This window comes from Carcharhinus amblyrhynchos, chromosome 20 (assembly GCF_965287045.1).
Source record: "Carcharhinus amblyrhynchos chromosome 20, sCarAmb.v2.hapA, whole genome shotgun sequence".
Classification (NCBI taxonomy): Eukaryota; Metazoa; Chordata; class Chondrichthyes; order Carcharhiniformes; family Carcharhinidae; genus Carcharhinus; species Carcharhinus amblyrhynchos.
In genome coordinates this window covers 12,009,517-12,025,106 of record NC_137343.1, presented here as the reverse complement: position 1 = coordinate 12,025,106, position 15,590 = coordinate 12,009,517, and the positions used below count along the sequence as shown (strand labels likewise).

General features: G+C 44.5%; 1 protein-coding gene across 1 annotated transcript in view; it reads left to right on the top strand.

Moving 5' to 3' along the window:
- The first annotated feature begins 2,589 nt into the window (after window positions 1–2,589).
- sez6l (seizure related 6 homolog (mouse)-like) overlaps window positions 2,590–15,590 on the top strand; it is a 252,818-nt gene continuing 239,817 nt past the window's right edge. The window contains exon 1 of the mRNA XM_080208081.1: window positions 2,590–3,030. Coding sequence (XP_080064207.1) covers window positions 2,946–3,030 — 85 coding nt within the window. The 5' untranslated portion in view covers window positions 2,590–2,945. The remainder of the gene's footprint in view (window positions 3,031–15,590) is intronic.

Genomic DNA, 15,590 nt, shown 5'->3' with positions numbered 1-15,590 from the left:
ATCCTGCTTTCTCCCCATAACCTTTGATCCCATTTGCCCTGAACGCTACATCCAGCCACCTCTTGAATACATCTAGTGTTTTGGCCTCAATCACTTTCTGTGGTAAAGAAGTCCACAGGCTCATCACTCTTTGTGACTCCTAAATGGTGTATCTTGAATCCTCAGATTGTGACCCCTGGTTCTGCACTCCCCCACCATTGGGAATATCCTCTCTGCATTTACCCTGTCTAATCCCGTTAGAGTTTTATAAGTCTCTATGAGATCCCCCGTCGTCCATTTGAACTCCAGCGAAAACAATCCTAACCTAGTCAACCTCTCCTCATACATCAGTCCCGCCACTCCTGGAATCACCCTGGTAAACTTTTGCTGCGTTCCCTTGAGAGCAAGAATATCCTTCCTCAGAAAAAGAGACCAAAACAGCACACTATACTCCAGGTGTGGCCTCACCAATGCCCTGTATAATTGTAGCAACACATCCCTGTTCCTGTACTCAAAACCTCTTCCAATGAAGGCCAACATGCCACCTGCCTTCTTTACCGCCTGCTGCACCTGCATGCTTACCTCAGTGACTGGTGCACAAGGACACCCAAGTCCCGCTCCACACTCCCCTCTCCCAATTTACAACCATTCAGGTAGTAATCTGCCTTATTTTTTGCTTCCAAAATGAATAACTTCACATTTATCCAAATTATATTGCATCTGCCATTGCTTTGCCACTCACCCAAACTGTCCAGATCATTCTGAAGGATCTCTGCATCCTTGTCACAGTTTACCCTCCTACCCAACTTGGTAAGATCTGCAAACTTTGAGATGTTACACGTTGTTCCTTGATCCAAATCATTAATATATATGGTGGCACAATGGTTAGCACTGCTGCCTCACAGCTCCAGGAATCGATTCCCGGCTTGGATCACTGTCTGTGTGGACTCTGCACATGCTCCTCATGTCTGCGTGGGTTTCATAGAACATTACAGCGCAGTACAGACCCTTTGGCCCTCAATGTTGCGCCAACCAGTGGAACGAATCTACTGACCCTCTAACCTAAAGTATTCCAATGTTATCCATATGCCTATCCACTGATCATTTGAATGGCCTTAAAGTTGGCAAGTCCACAACTGCTGCAGGCAAGGCATTCCACAACCTTACTACCCTCTGAGTAAAGAACCTACCTCTGACATCCGTCCTATAATTACCACCCCTCAATTTAAAGCTATGTCCCCTCGTATTAGTCACCAATGTCCGAGGAAAAAGGCTCTCACTATCCACCCTATCTAACCCTCTGATCATCTTGTATGCCCCAATTAGGTCACCTCTTAACCTTCTTCTCTCTAACGAAAATAACCTCAAGTCCCTCAGCCTTTCCTCATAAAATCTTCCCACCATACCAGGCAACATCCTGGTAAACCTCCTCTGCAGCCTTTCCAATGCTTCCACGTCTTTCTTATAATGCGGCAAACCAGAACTGTATGCAATACTCAAAGTACGGCCGCACCAGAGTTTTGTACAGTTGCAACATGATCTCACGGCTCCAAAATTCAATCCCTCTACCAATTTCCTCCAGTTGCTCCCGTTTCCTCCCACAGTCCTAAAAAAATGTGCTGGTTAGGTGCATTGGTTGTGCTAAATTCTCCCTCAGTGTACCCAAACAGGTGCTGGAATGTGGCAACTAGGGGATTTTCACAGTAACTGAATTACAATGTTAACATAAGCTTACTTACGACACTAATAAATGAACTTAACTTAAACCAAATGATGTGGAGTAGGAAGTGCCCATGGAACTCCAGCATATAATGGGTTGGGAGAGGAGGGGAAAATTGTGGAGAATACACTTATTAAAAAAAACTTGCCGCAGCACTACAACAAAAGTGGAATGAAATTATCATGTGTGCGATTTGGCTCCGACCTATGGTCTTTGACGCTTCAAATATGCTCAGCTTCACATTCTGGGCATACACTTGAGGATGCTCTGGAGAATGAGGAGTTGCTATCAAACACAAGGGCATCTATCGTACGAAAGCAAGGCTAGCTCTCTTGCTGGATTTACCAACCGCCATCATCCCAAAGCCACTTTTCACCGTGAGAAATCCATTTAAAGGGGCCAACCTCCTTCAAACAAAAAAAAAGCTACTTCACCAACAATTTCTGGAGTGGGGTTAATAAAGGTTCGATATAGCACAGGCAGCTGACAGATTCTAACAGGTTTGGCCAGAGCTCACAAATATATTGGGAAAAATCGTCTGTCTTTGTGGAAGAGTTGCTATATATATACATATATATAACCCATATATATATGCCCTAGTTTGATTTGATTTTGTGTCTGCACATGATGCACCTGACACTCAACACGAGATCTGCTCCCTTTGGAAAGTAGATGGTAGCAGGTTTGACTAATTGAACATTTCCATTGCAACTCGAGCTGGGAGGATTTTTTTTTAAGAATGTAAGGAAGAAATGTGGGACAAAAAAAAATGCGTCCTGTCCGGACCCGCCAGCAAGCCTCTCCATTTACATGAAGCGCACGTTTCAATTAGTCAAAGACAGACCTGAGGCAATGCTCTGGGATGAGACACTGGGAAGGACAGGCAGCAATCGACAGTCAGTGCTTATAGCCAGCCACCCCCACCCCACACCAACACACAGCTTCCAAGCTGCCCAATTTCCCGCTGACAGCAAAGAGAGGGGGGGAAAGGGAGAGAGAGAAAAAAAATAAGCGGTGACGCATAGAATCGATTCAGAATGCGAAAAGTCGCTTAGATCTCTGCTTGCTGGAACACTCCTCCTAAACATCACGGTGTGTCTCCCTGACTGAGAGTAAGAAGTGTGTTGGGAGAGAGAGAGCGAGAGGGTTGCGGCGATCTCTCCTGTCACTGAGCGAGATAACTATCAGGAGAAAGGAAGATCGTTCTTTCTCATCACTGGGAGCCGTTGGAAATAAGGAAGGGACAATGTTGTCTTTTGGACTGGGGGATTCCACCATCCTGTGGCTGCTTCACGCTTTCTTATGGTTCGGAATCAAAGCCCAGGCGCAAGGTAAGACATTTCTGGGGTCTGGACTTGAACTCAGTTTTTGGAAGTCTACGCTCATGACTCAAATTCTTTCCAGCTACTTTCCCTCCCTCCTTCCCCAGCCCGCTTTAATCCTCTGTTCTGCACAGGAACCGTCCACAGCTCTCCTGTCTGCCTCCCCTCGGTGTGTTGCCTCTCTCTCTGTATATCTGAGGATTGTTATTCTATCCCTTCCATTTGCCCGGGTTTGATTTTTCCAACTGATTTTATACTTCTCTTTCTGTTGCTAGTTTCATTGCTGGCTCCTCCGCCCAATGCCCTCATCCCAACTACCCCCCCAATCCCATCCCTTCCCATCCCTTCCCTTTCTCCCTCCCCAGCGTCTCTCACTCCCTCCTTTCATCTGACTTGAGATTCCTACTGAAAAAGATAAGAGATGAAAAGAGGACAAAGAGCGAGCCGCCCACACACATCTCCTACTCTCTCTCCCCAATGATATCCTTCACTCCCTCCCTCCGGCAACAAGCGCCAGCCTTTCAATTGTCTCTGACACGTAAATTCTGCAACTCCCTTTGGAAGCTTGAATCAAAAAAAACAGTCTTGCCAAGAAAAAAATGCGTCTTGCCCATTGAATTGTCTCCTTTACAATAATAACAAAGCGGTATTCAAAGCGACGGGCTCCAGTCTGTAAGAAATCCCTACCAACAGCCGAAGAAATCCGCTTTAAATGGGGCTTTAAATAGGCTACACTACACAGAAGCATCTTATTATTGGGAGTAAGGTGATCCTTCTGATTTAGGGGAAAGATTGACTCCCTGCGTGCTCCCAACATCCAGTGAGTGGTTCTCTGCCATCATGCTTTGGTTGGAGTGTACCCTCTCAACCTCACTTTAGTCAATGGGCAATATAACCCATTTGCCAGGCTTCTAATGTATCAAGAGTAGGTTTGTTTGGTCCTGTTCCCGGACGGTGTGTGTGTTGAGCGGGGAGAAGGGTGGGGGGGGGGGGAGCGATGGTGGTTGATTCATTGTGTAGGGGCAATTGTAATGTGAATTGTGAATTGGTATCGCCAGGCGTATGCGAGAGATTGTGAGTGCAAGTTTGTGTTCTGCTTGACAAATGCCTTTACTTGTTGACCAACTTTAGAGTTGCTTCTCTCTTCTGTCCATTGCCCCCTACAAATGTATGAGAAAATAATGTCACGGCCAGTTTACCGTCTCCAATGCAGCTGGGGGGTCGCTGAAACAATCTAATTTGTGGCAAGGATGATAAAGTTTGCATTTGACTGCAATTGCACTGCGCAAGCCTGGTGTAATATCGGAATCTAAAATTCTCCCGCTTCAATTTCCAGTCATTGTCCACAGTTGGAGTGTGCGTTGTGGTTAGAACACGAGACACTGCAACAGTCACATCCAAGGCTGTCTGTGAAGCTACAACACAGCTCGGGTTACAAACTGCAGCTTTCTATTCAATACATTCTCCCCCTGCCTGCGTGGTATTCCTCCGGGTGCTCCGGTTTCCTCCCACACTCCAAAGATGTGAATTGGCCATGATAAATTGTCACTTAGTGTCCAAAGACATGCAAATTAGGTGGATTGGCCGTGGTAAATTATCGCTTACTGCGCAAAGATGTGCGAGTTAGGTGGATTGGTCATGCTAAATTGTCCCTTAGTGTCCAAAAATGTGCAGATTAGCGGGGTTGGCCGTGGTTAAATTGCTCCTTTTTGTCCAAAGATGCACAGGTTAGGTGGATTTGTCATGCTAAATTGCCCCTCAGCGTCCAAAGATGTGCAGGTTAGGTGGATTGGCTGTAGTAAATTGCCCCATAGTGTCCAAAGATGCGCAGCTTAGGTGGATTGGCCGTGCTAAATCGTCTCTTGGCGTCCCAAGATGTGTAGGTTAGATAGTGGCCATAGTAGATGTGTGGGATTGCGTGGACAGGGTGGGAGAGAAGGTCTGGGTAAGATACTCTGTCAGAGAGTCAGTGCAGACTTGATGGGCCGAATGGCCTCCTTCTGCAGCGTAGGGATTCTATGATTCTGTGAATTGACCATTTTTGATAACAGTCATTAAGGGCTTTGGGTTGGACCCAGTCAATTTCTGTGTTCTGTTTTGCAAGGGAATGCCCTCTCAAATGAAAAACAATATATATAAATCTAATTATACAATGACCACTCTTTCTAATTTAACCGATGATTGAAGCGCGATTTTATGAAGTGTAAGTTTGGTGGTTTAACAGCAGGGGCAAAGTCAGTGAGTTGGCGGAATCAGTTTCAGCACCACCGCGGTGAACAGCTCCGTGTTTAGGTTCTGAGCGGATCCAGCAGGGTGCATGTTGATGACACGGTGAAAATGTGTGGCAGGCACACGCCCCTGTTAAAAAAAATGCAGCTTTTCTCTTACTGTTTTGGGCACCTTGTGTCATAGATTGACATTCCGCTTGAAGTGTATCCTATAACATGTTGCGGCAGAGCGGGGGCTACAAAGCGTGACTCAAGTGTCACAATGTTGCCTGAAGCCGGCTACGTTGAGTTTGAAAGGAAAGGCTCACCCTGTTCTGATGGTGTTATTTTGCGAATGACAATCCCGCATCGATACTACTCCCGCTATGAGATAGTCACTCAAACTGCGCAAATAAACTGTCCTCTTATCTGCACCGTGAGAACACTAGGTAATTACCTGGTGTTGTATTTTCGACTCTCCTCAACTCAGACTAACCGTGCTTATGCACTGCTGGGGCGGGGGGAGGGTTAGAATCCGAGTAGCCCTCAAGTGACATCCTATATTGGTGAGATTAATAGAATCAGCACGGCCAGGTTATTGCATCAAAAGTGCTCCCCATCCAGCTTCCTCCCACCTGATCGCTACACCTAGGTGTAAGAATCATTGGCTAAACACTAGCAGCGGGGGATCTGGTAGATGACTTAATTTACCCTTGGGCTAGTAAAGGGGGTTGCAATCTGGTAGGCTGAGGGCAGACTAAAGCTGGACCTGTAATCTTCTGGGTCTGAGTGGCACAAGGCTCTGCAATTGCCCAATAAACCTCATCTCGCAATTGTGTCTCTGTCTGTATATGCCCTGTTTGTGTACTCACCTCTCCACTCATCTGAGGAAGGAGCAGTGCTCCAAAAGCTCGTGATTCCAAATAAACCTGGCGGTCTTTAACCTAGTGTTGTGAGACTTCTTACTTTTAGAACTGGGGTGAGGAGGAGTTTCTTCACCCCAGAGGGTGGTGAATGTGTGGAATTCACTACTGCAGAAAATAGTTGAGGCCAAAACCTTGTCTGATTTCAAGAATAAATTTGATATAGCTCTTGGGTGTAAAGGGATCAAGGGATATGGGGGGAAGGGGAATCAGGATGTTGAATTTGATGATCAACCTTGATCAAAATGAATGATGGAGCAGGCTCAAAGGGCCAAATAGGCTACCCATGCTTCTAGTTTCCGTGTGGCTATGTAAACTTTTGGGGGAGCTATTTTGCAACTGGTTGATGTCTTGCAGAATATGAATCCCAAGAAATTCCAAAGAATGGTCATCAATGCACCCGCTCCCTCCCACAGGTGACCCGGAATAACTGGTGTTGATTATGGAGGGACGCTATCACTTGCACTGGGAGGACTGGGAAGATATTCAAGTTTACATGCATTGGATAAGTTGGTGTGAAAAGGGTATTTGTCATAAGTAAATTATGATTGTAAAATGATTATCATCCTCCCTGAATGGAAATCATTATTACACTTGTCACAACATGACTCCATTTGTATGAAGACAACCTTTGGATTAGGAAGACTGCAATTTCCTGCTGTTGCTTTTAAACTCATCCTTGACTCTCCTTTCAAAATTTATTAAAATGAGTCACTTTGCAAACAAAGGGACATTAACGTCACAATATGTTATTTATTTCTTTTACTCCTGTCCATAAATAGTTATAAGCCAAAACTATAATTGAAACAATGCAAAAAAAAATATTTTTAAGTTAAAGACAAAAACTAATTAAATTAATTAAAATTAAATTAAGGTGGCACAGTGGCACAACGGTTAGCCTCATGGTGCCAAGGATTGGGTTCAATTCTGGCCTCGGGTGCTTGTCTGTGTGGAGTTTGCACATTCTCCCCATGTCTGCATGGGTTCCCTCCGGGTGCTCTGATTTCCTCTCACTGTCCAAAGATGTGTGGGTTAGGTTGATTGGCCATGCTAAATTGCCCCTTAGTGTCAGGGGGGATGACAGGGTAAATATGTGGGGCTACGGGAATACAGCGTGGGTGAGATTGTGGTCACTGAAGATTCGATGGGCTGAATGGCCTCCTTCTGCACTTGTGGAACAAAGAGACCTTGGTGTGTTTGTCCACAGATCTCTGAAGGCTGAAGGACATGTTAGTAGGAATAGTGAAAAAAGCATAAAGGACACTTGCTTATTATCAATCGAGACACTGATTACAAAAGCAGGGAAGTCATGTTGGAGTTGTACAGAACTTTCGTGAGGTGACAGCTGGAGTACGATGTGTGGTTCTGGTCACCACATTATTGGAAGAATGGAAGGGGTCAGACGAGAATCACCAGGATACTGCCTGGGATGGAAAATTTAAGTTATGAAGAGAAGTTGCATAAGCCTGGATTGTTTTCATTGGAGCAGAGAAGACTGAGGGACGACTGAAGGAGGTGTACAAGATTATGAGAGGCATGGACAGGATAAATAAAGAGCAGTTGTTCCCCTTGGTCGAAGGGTCATCATGAGGGGACATAGGTTCAAGCTGATGGGAAAAAGGTTTGGGGGGGATGTGAAGAAAAACACTTTTTGTCAGAGGGTGGTGACGGTCTAGAATGCGGCTGCCTGGAAAGATGGTGGAGATGGGCTGCCTCACATCCTTTAAAAGTATTTGGATGAGCACTTGGCACATCATAACATTCAGGGCTACGGGCCAAGTGCTGGCAGATGGGATTAGGTGGGAGTTCAGATGTTTCTAATGTGTCAGTGCAGACTTGATGGGCCAAACGGCCTTTTCTGCACCGTATGGCTCTATGATTCTACCAACAGTAATACAGATGAGTCTGCAGGACAAGGGACAGGGGATGGATCTAAAAGTGTTGTGGATAGTTCACTGAAAAGAATAATGAAGTGTGACAGCAGCAAGGAAAAATAATTGAACGTTGGGATGTGCAGCCAAAAGGATGGAGCAAAAATTCCAGGAGTTAACAATGGGTGGGATTTTCCGATCTCATCCCGTGCCTGCCTCACTGTAAGTGAGAACATTGGTGTCCCAGCCACAACTCCATTCATTTTCATCGACATCTGAGAATTCCAACCGTGAATGAGGGCAGAGGTTTTCAGCCCATGAGTCTGTACAAGGCAGTGGAGTGTGGAGTGTGGAACCACTGGAGTAAACTCACCTAGGATGACAGCTTGATTGTTATAATGATATACAGACTGCCTTGCAGGCAATGGTGGTTATATTGACATCAAATGTAGAGCATTTGAGCGCAAAAAGCCTGGAAACAAAGGTGGGAACAGGGAAATGATGGCATAATGTAATGTTGCTGGACTATGATGAAGGAACAGCGTTCCGAAAGCTTGTGATACCAAATAAATCTGTTGGACTTTAACCTGGTGTTGTGAGATTTCTTATTAAGCTTACACAAGATATTGGTCCACAGCAATGTGGTTGATTGTTAACTGCCCATTGAAATGATCCCTAGCAAACCGCCCAGTATTTTATAAATTACACTGAAAATAGCACCTTGGGAGTGCCTACGCCACATGGATTGCAGTGGTTCAAGGAAACAGCTCACCACCACCTTGTCCAGGGCAATTAGCGATGGGCAATGAATGTTGGCCTTGTTCACCTCCCATGGAAGAAGAAATTGCTGGAAGTGCTCAACAGGTCGGCAGGCCTGGATCTGTGGGCAGCTCACTTTTCAGATGTGGACCAACGAGAGAGTGGAAGCAAAATTGCATGGGATACAATTAAGGGAGAACTGAATAGTCATTCAAGGTATTCAGAGGTATTCAAAATGGAACTGGTCAGCTGGACTGCAGAGATTTTCTAGCACTTTATGTCTTTATCTTCCTCTAGACAGGAACATAAGGGGAGGTGATGGCCTAGTAGTATTATTTATAGAGTATTAATCCAGAAACTCAACTAATTTTTTGGGGACCTGGGTTCAAATCTCACCATGACAGCTGGTGGAATTTGAATTCAATAAAAAATATCTGGAATCTGGAATGACCATGAAACCATTGTCGCTTGTTGGAAAAACCCATCTGATCCTTTCAGGTAGGAAATCTGCCATCCTTACCTGGTCTGGCCTACGTGTGACTCCAGGGCCACAGCAATGTGGTTGGCTCTCAACTGCCCTCTGAACAAGGGCAACTAGGGATGGGCAATAAATGTACTGGCCAGCTAGCGACACCCATGTCCCATGAATGAATGAAAAAAAGCATGAATTGCTGATCTCGGTCAATTTACTCGGTGGAAAATAGACGCTTTTCTACAAGGAAGGAGGGAGACAAATTTTTAAATAAAGCTCTACAGACTGGAAGCTGACTAAGATGTGGCATTGGCAGAAGTATGTCAGATGGGCACAGCATAGGTCACTGAGGAAGGATGGAAAGTAACCAAAACACAAAGGAGATATTTTAAGAAATGTAACTACTCAGTGCTTAAAGGTCACATCGAACATAAACTTTGCAACTTCAGTTTCAGTAATCTGAAGAAGAAAATAGGGAAAAAAAATATTTAAGTTGCGGTGCTTTCAAAAGAAGTGACTTCATTATGTAACTGCCAGTTGAGATCAACAGCGATGTGCAGTCACAAACATACAATTAACACATGAATAATTGCATTCGAAAAGCCCTGGGGAAGTTCTTAATTATTTGTTGGCACAATTGGGATGAAATGAACTACAACTACATGAGCAGCCATTTCCTCATCTGTGATAAACAATTGCCAAAGGAAGATTTATTGCATCATCAATAACTAAACAGTTACGCAGTTCACAGACAAAAACTTTGTTTCTTTTTAAATTAAGAGTAGGTTATGAATGACAAATATTATACTTTTACGCTGATTTAAACTTGCATTGTTGGCTACAAATGTCAGATTATTCCTTGTCATTGGATTGGAATGAGATGTTTATCTTCACTTTTGCGACATGTGCAACCCTCCATTTTGATCACTCCATCTTAGCTAACTTCGCCTTTGGCTTCAAGCTCTGAAATTGTCTAAGTGTGGGATTTTCCAGCCCTTCCTGCCATCAGGATCTTCCAGTCCTGCTGAAAGAGACTACCCCATTCCCCCACCATTCCCAGTAGTGGTCCCTGATGGTGGTGGCATGAGCCAGCCACGCAAAACGTCATGGACACTGGTGGGACCTGAAGATCCCACAGATGGTCAATTATGATCCACCTGCATTGCTGGAAAACACACCATAGGGAGGGGGCTGGAAAATCCCATCCTAAATCTGTCTGCCGAGCTACCTCTGTCTCTTCCTTTAAGGCTCACCTTAAAATCCACCCCTTTTGATCCAGCTATGGTCAATTATTATAATATCCCCTCACTCAGAATAAGTCTTTGTTTCACAACATTCCAGAAAAGGGACTTGAGTATTTTGCTACATCAGAAGTGTTGCATAAATGCAAGTTGTTGTTGTTAATTTGACAGCCAGATGGTTGAGTAATCTCTGTTTATATTTTAGACTGCAGTTTGGGGCTACCACCATGCTACATAGCACTTAAGTTCTGATTAGTTACGAATATCAGTTTTCAAAGCAATGAGTATCCTAATGTTGTGCAGTTTTTATTTGCTATGGGGACCCTATATCCCCAATCTCTTAAACCATTGTTGATTTTTAACATAGAAAATGATGACTCTTATCCCATTTCAGATTGACGGAGCTTCATCATCACATAATCCCATATGTTCAGCTAATTTATTCTGTTTGAACAACCCTAGCTATTCAGTTGGGTAGTGCAAGTTGCACATATGCATGTGCCAGATATAAATAACTATTGCTCAAACAATTACCTTTTTAACGTTAAAATATCCAGTCAGTCGGACAGCAACTGTAGTGAGGGTAACAGAAGTAATTTCAAAGGTCTGTGCCCTGTCATCAGAATTGACACCAGATAAAGATGTAATTTGTCTTATTACTCATTCATGGGACATGGATGCCGCTGGTTGGCCAGCATTTATTGCCCATCCCTAGTTGCCCATGAGGGCAGTTGAGAGTAACCACACTGGTGTGGCTCTGGAGTCACATATAGGCTAGACCGGGTAAGGATAGCAGATTTCCTTCCCTAAAGGGGCACTCGTGAACAGATGGGTTTTTCCAACAATTGACAATTTCACAGTCATCAGTAGATTCCTAATTCCAGGTAATTTTTATTGAATTCAAATTCCACCATCTGCCATGGTGGGATTCAAACCCGGGGTCCCCAGAACATTAAGTTTAAGTTTATTTTAAATTTATTTATTTGTGTCACAAGTAGGCTTACATTAACACTGAAATGAAGTTACTGTGAAAATCCCCTGGTTGCCACACTCTGGCACCTGTTTGGGTACATTAACTGAGTTTCTGGATTAATAGTCTAGTGATAATACCACTAAGCCATTGCCGAGTTTTGTCAAAGTATAGAGACAGGGAAATGGAGGTGGAAATAACAAAGTTGGGGGGTGGGGGGTGGTGAGTGATTAGGTGGGAGACAGAAGGGACTAAATGACAGAAGGGATGGTTACACAAGACAAAAAGGGATGGTGATGGGATGAGTGAAGGAATGAAAGATAAGTCTCGATGAACTGTAAATGGCAACAGAAGAATTATTACCAGGATCTGCTGTTTGAAAGAAACAGGAGCAGCGATTGTGAACTGAAACGTGGTGGAAGGAATATTTTCAGACTGGAGGCCAGTTACTACCGGTGCACCACAGGGGTCAGTGCTGGGTCCTCTGCTATTTGTGATTTTTACCAATGACTTGGAAGAGGGGGCTGAAGGGTGGGTTAGTAAGTTTGCTGATGACACCAAGATTGGTGGAGTAGTGGATGAGGTGGAGGGCTGTTGCAGGATGCAAAGAGACATTGATAGGATGCAGAGCTGGGCCAAAAAGTGGCAGATGGAATTTAACCTTGATAAGTGAGAGGTGATTCATTTGATAGGATAAGCTTGAATGCGGATTACAGGGTCAACAGCAGTGTGCTGAGGAATGTGAAGGAACAGAGAGATGTTGGGATTCATAGCCACAAATCTCTGAAGGTTGCCACTCAAGTGGATAGAGCTGTGAAGAAGGCTTATAATGTGTTAGCATTTATTAACAGGGGATTTGAGTTCAAGAGCCATGGGGTTACGCTGGAACTACACCAAACATTGGTGAGACCACATTTGGAATAGTGTGTTCAGTTCTGGTCACCTCATTATAAGAAGGATGTGGAAGCATTGGAGAGAGTGCAAAGGAGATTTACCAGGATGCTGCCTGGTTTGGAGGGTAAGTCTTATGAGGAAAGGTTGAGGGAACTGGGGCTTTTCTCTTTAGAGCAGTGGAGGATGAGAGGCAACTTAATAGAAGTTGATAAGATGATGAGGGTGATAGATAGAGTGATTGTGCAGAGACTATTTCCTCAGGTGGATGTAGCTGTTACTAGGGGGCATAACTATAAGGTGCACGGTGGGAGATATAGGGGGGATGTCCAGGTAGATTCTTCACTCGGAATGTTTGGGATGTGGAATACACTGCCTGCTGTGATCGTGGATTCAGACACTTTAGAAACTTTCAAGTGGTTATTGGATCGGCACATGGAGCAAACCAGAATTATAGGGAGTGGGATAGCTTGATCTTGGGTTTAGACATAGCTCGGCACAACATTGAGGGTCGAAGGACCTGTACTGTGCTGTAATGTTTTATGTTTCTATGTTCTGAAATTGTTGAATGTGGTATTGAATCCAGAAAGCTGCAAGATGCCCAATCGAAAGGTTAGTTGCAGCACCAGGAGCTTCAGGTGAGCTTCTTTGGAAAAGTGTGGGAAGCCAAAGGCAGAGAGGTCAGAGTGGGATAGAGGCAGAGAATTATAAAGGCAGGCAGCCTCTGCTCATGGCCACCCTTACAGACTGAATCAAGCTATTAAGCAAAGGGAGCAAGCATCCTATCTACCTTCAATCTCATCAATGTAAAGGAGACCACAATGTGGATTATACTGTCTGGGCTTCTCCAGTCTCGCACGCCCCACTACTGCTGCCAGCCAGAATGGAGAATTTGGCACTCAGCCAATCTCCATTCACTGCAGCGGGACTGGAGAATCCAGCCCCAGATGTGGTCCGAGAATTCAAGCCATTGTTTTTTGCCGTGCATGCTATGGCCACTTTCTTTTTGAATGGAGTCAAAATTTCTCTTTATCCAATCTTATCAAACTCACACATAGTGGGTGGCATTTTCGGCCCCCACTTGTCCCAAAACCGGAAAATCCCACCCGAGATCAATGGAAATTTGCATGAGCCGCCTCTGTCTGCTACGGTTCCCGTAGTGGGTGGGACGGAAGAATTCCACCCAACATTTTTTGAACATTTTCTTGCATCAGAGCTGAACAAATGTTGCTAAGTTAAAAAACAACAAAAAAAGAAAATTACAGCACGGGAACAGGCCTTCCAAGCCAGCACTGACCATGCTGTCTGACTGAACTGAAATCCTCTATCCTTCCGGGGACCGTATCCCTCCATTCCCATCCTATTCATGCATTTGTCAAGACACCCCTTAAAAGCCACTATTGTATCTGCTTCCACTACCTCCCCTGGCAGCGAGTTCCAGGCACCCACCACCCTCTGTGTAAAAAAAACTGAAGGCAGTAAGTCAGTCTCATTGCTCCAAACAGTTCTCCTACACATTTTCAAAAGAACTTGTCCAGAATATTTGCCCTTTTTTGTTAATATGGAGCTGATGTTTCAAATGCTAACTTACTGATGCTTTTATCTTTGGGACAGCTATTTAGCTTCTTGCCTGAGATGTTTGCTTTATCATTGCTCGTTCATGGGTGCAAAAGATGCACAATGGCCACAGGCACCAGTCAATGAACCTTCAATAGTATTCAGACCTATTTTAAAGGCATGGCTGGACTGAGATATCAAACCATTGGAGGACAATGTACTTGCCGCAGTTCATTAATTTAAAGAGGCAGATTCATTTCACAAGTAATGTATGTTCTCATTTCCATCACCATTCCTTTGTTAGCTCTACTCATCATTCAAATATTCATCTGACTTCCCTTCTCTAGAACTCACCTAAAACTTTGTGTTTGCATCCTAATGTCTTCTTTGCTCAACATTCTAGCATAACATCCTGATCCGTATTGCCTCCCAATTAAGCAGCGTCTGGATTTTAAAATCCTCATCTTTGTTTCTAAACTCCCTCCATTGCCTCACTCCTCCCTATCTCTCTAGAATCATAGAATCCCTACAGTACAGAAGGAGGCCATTCGGCCCATCGACTCTGTACAGACAACAATTCCACCTATTTCCTATCCCTGCAATCACACATATTTACCTTGTTGATCCCCCTGACACCAAGGGGCAATTTAGCATGCCCAATCAATCTAATCTGCACCTCTTTGGACTGTGGGAGGAAACTGGAGCATCCAGAGGAAACCCATTCAGATACAGGGAGAGTGGGCAAGCTCCACACAGACAGTGACCTGAGGCTGGAATTGAACCCGGGAGCCTGGCGCTATGAGGCTGCAATGCTAATCACTGCGCCACCATGCCTATCTAATCTGTAATCTACTCCAACCTCGCAACCCTCCTAGATTTCCATGCTCCTCCAATCATAGCCCCTAGTGCATCCCCAATTTTCATTGTCCCCACCTCTGGAGACTGAGCCTTCAGGCCTTAAGATCCGGAGTTCCTTCTCTGAGCCCTTGCTTCTTGCTACCTCTCTCTACACCCTTCAGACACATTGTAAAACTTGCCTCTTTGATTATATTCTTGCCCCTAATTTGTGGCTTGTTGTCAACCTTTGTCTGATGACAGTCCCTGGGCTGAATTTAGAATATTGTGTGCAATTTTGGTCACCTAATTGCAGGAAGGATATTAATAAGGTTGAAAGAGTGCAGAGAAGGTTTACAAGGATGTTGCCGGGACTTGAGAAACTGAGTTACAGAGAAAGGTTGAATAGGTTAGGATTTTATTCCCTGGAGTGTAGAAGAATGAGAGGAGATTTGATAGAGGTGTATAAAATTATGATGGGTATAGATAGAGTGAATGCAAGCAGGCTTTTCCCATTGAGGCTAGGGGAGAAAAAGACTAGAGGACATGGGTTAAGGGTGAAGGGATAAAAGTTTAAAGGGAATATTGGGGGGGTCATCTTCATACAAAGAGTGGTGGGAGTGTGGAATGAGCTGCCAGATGAAGTGGTAAATATGGGCTCACTTTTAACATTTAAGAAAAACTTGAACAGGTACATGGATGAGAGGGGTGTGGAGGGATATGGTCCAGGTGGAGGTCAGTGGGACTAGGCAGAAAAATGGTTCGGCACAGACAGGAAGGGCCAAAAGGCCTGTTTCTGTGCTGTCATGTTCTATGGTTCAATTTTACAATGTCAGTGGGGTGA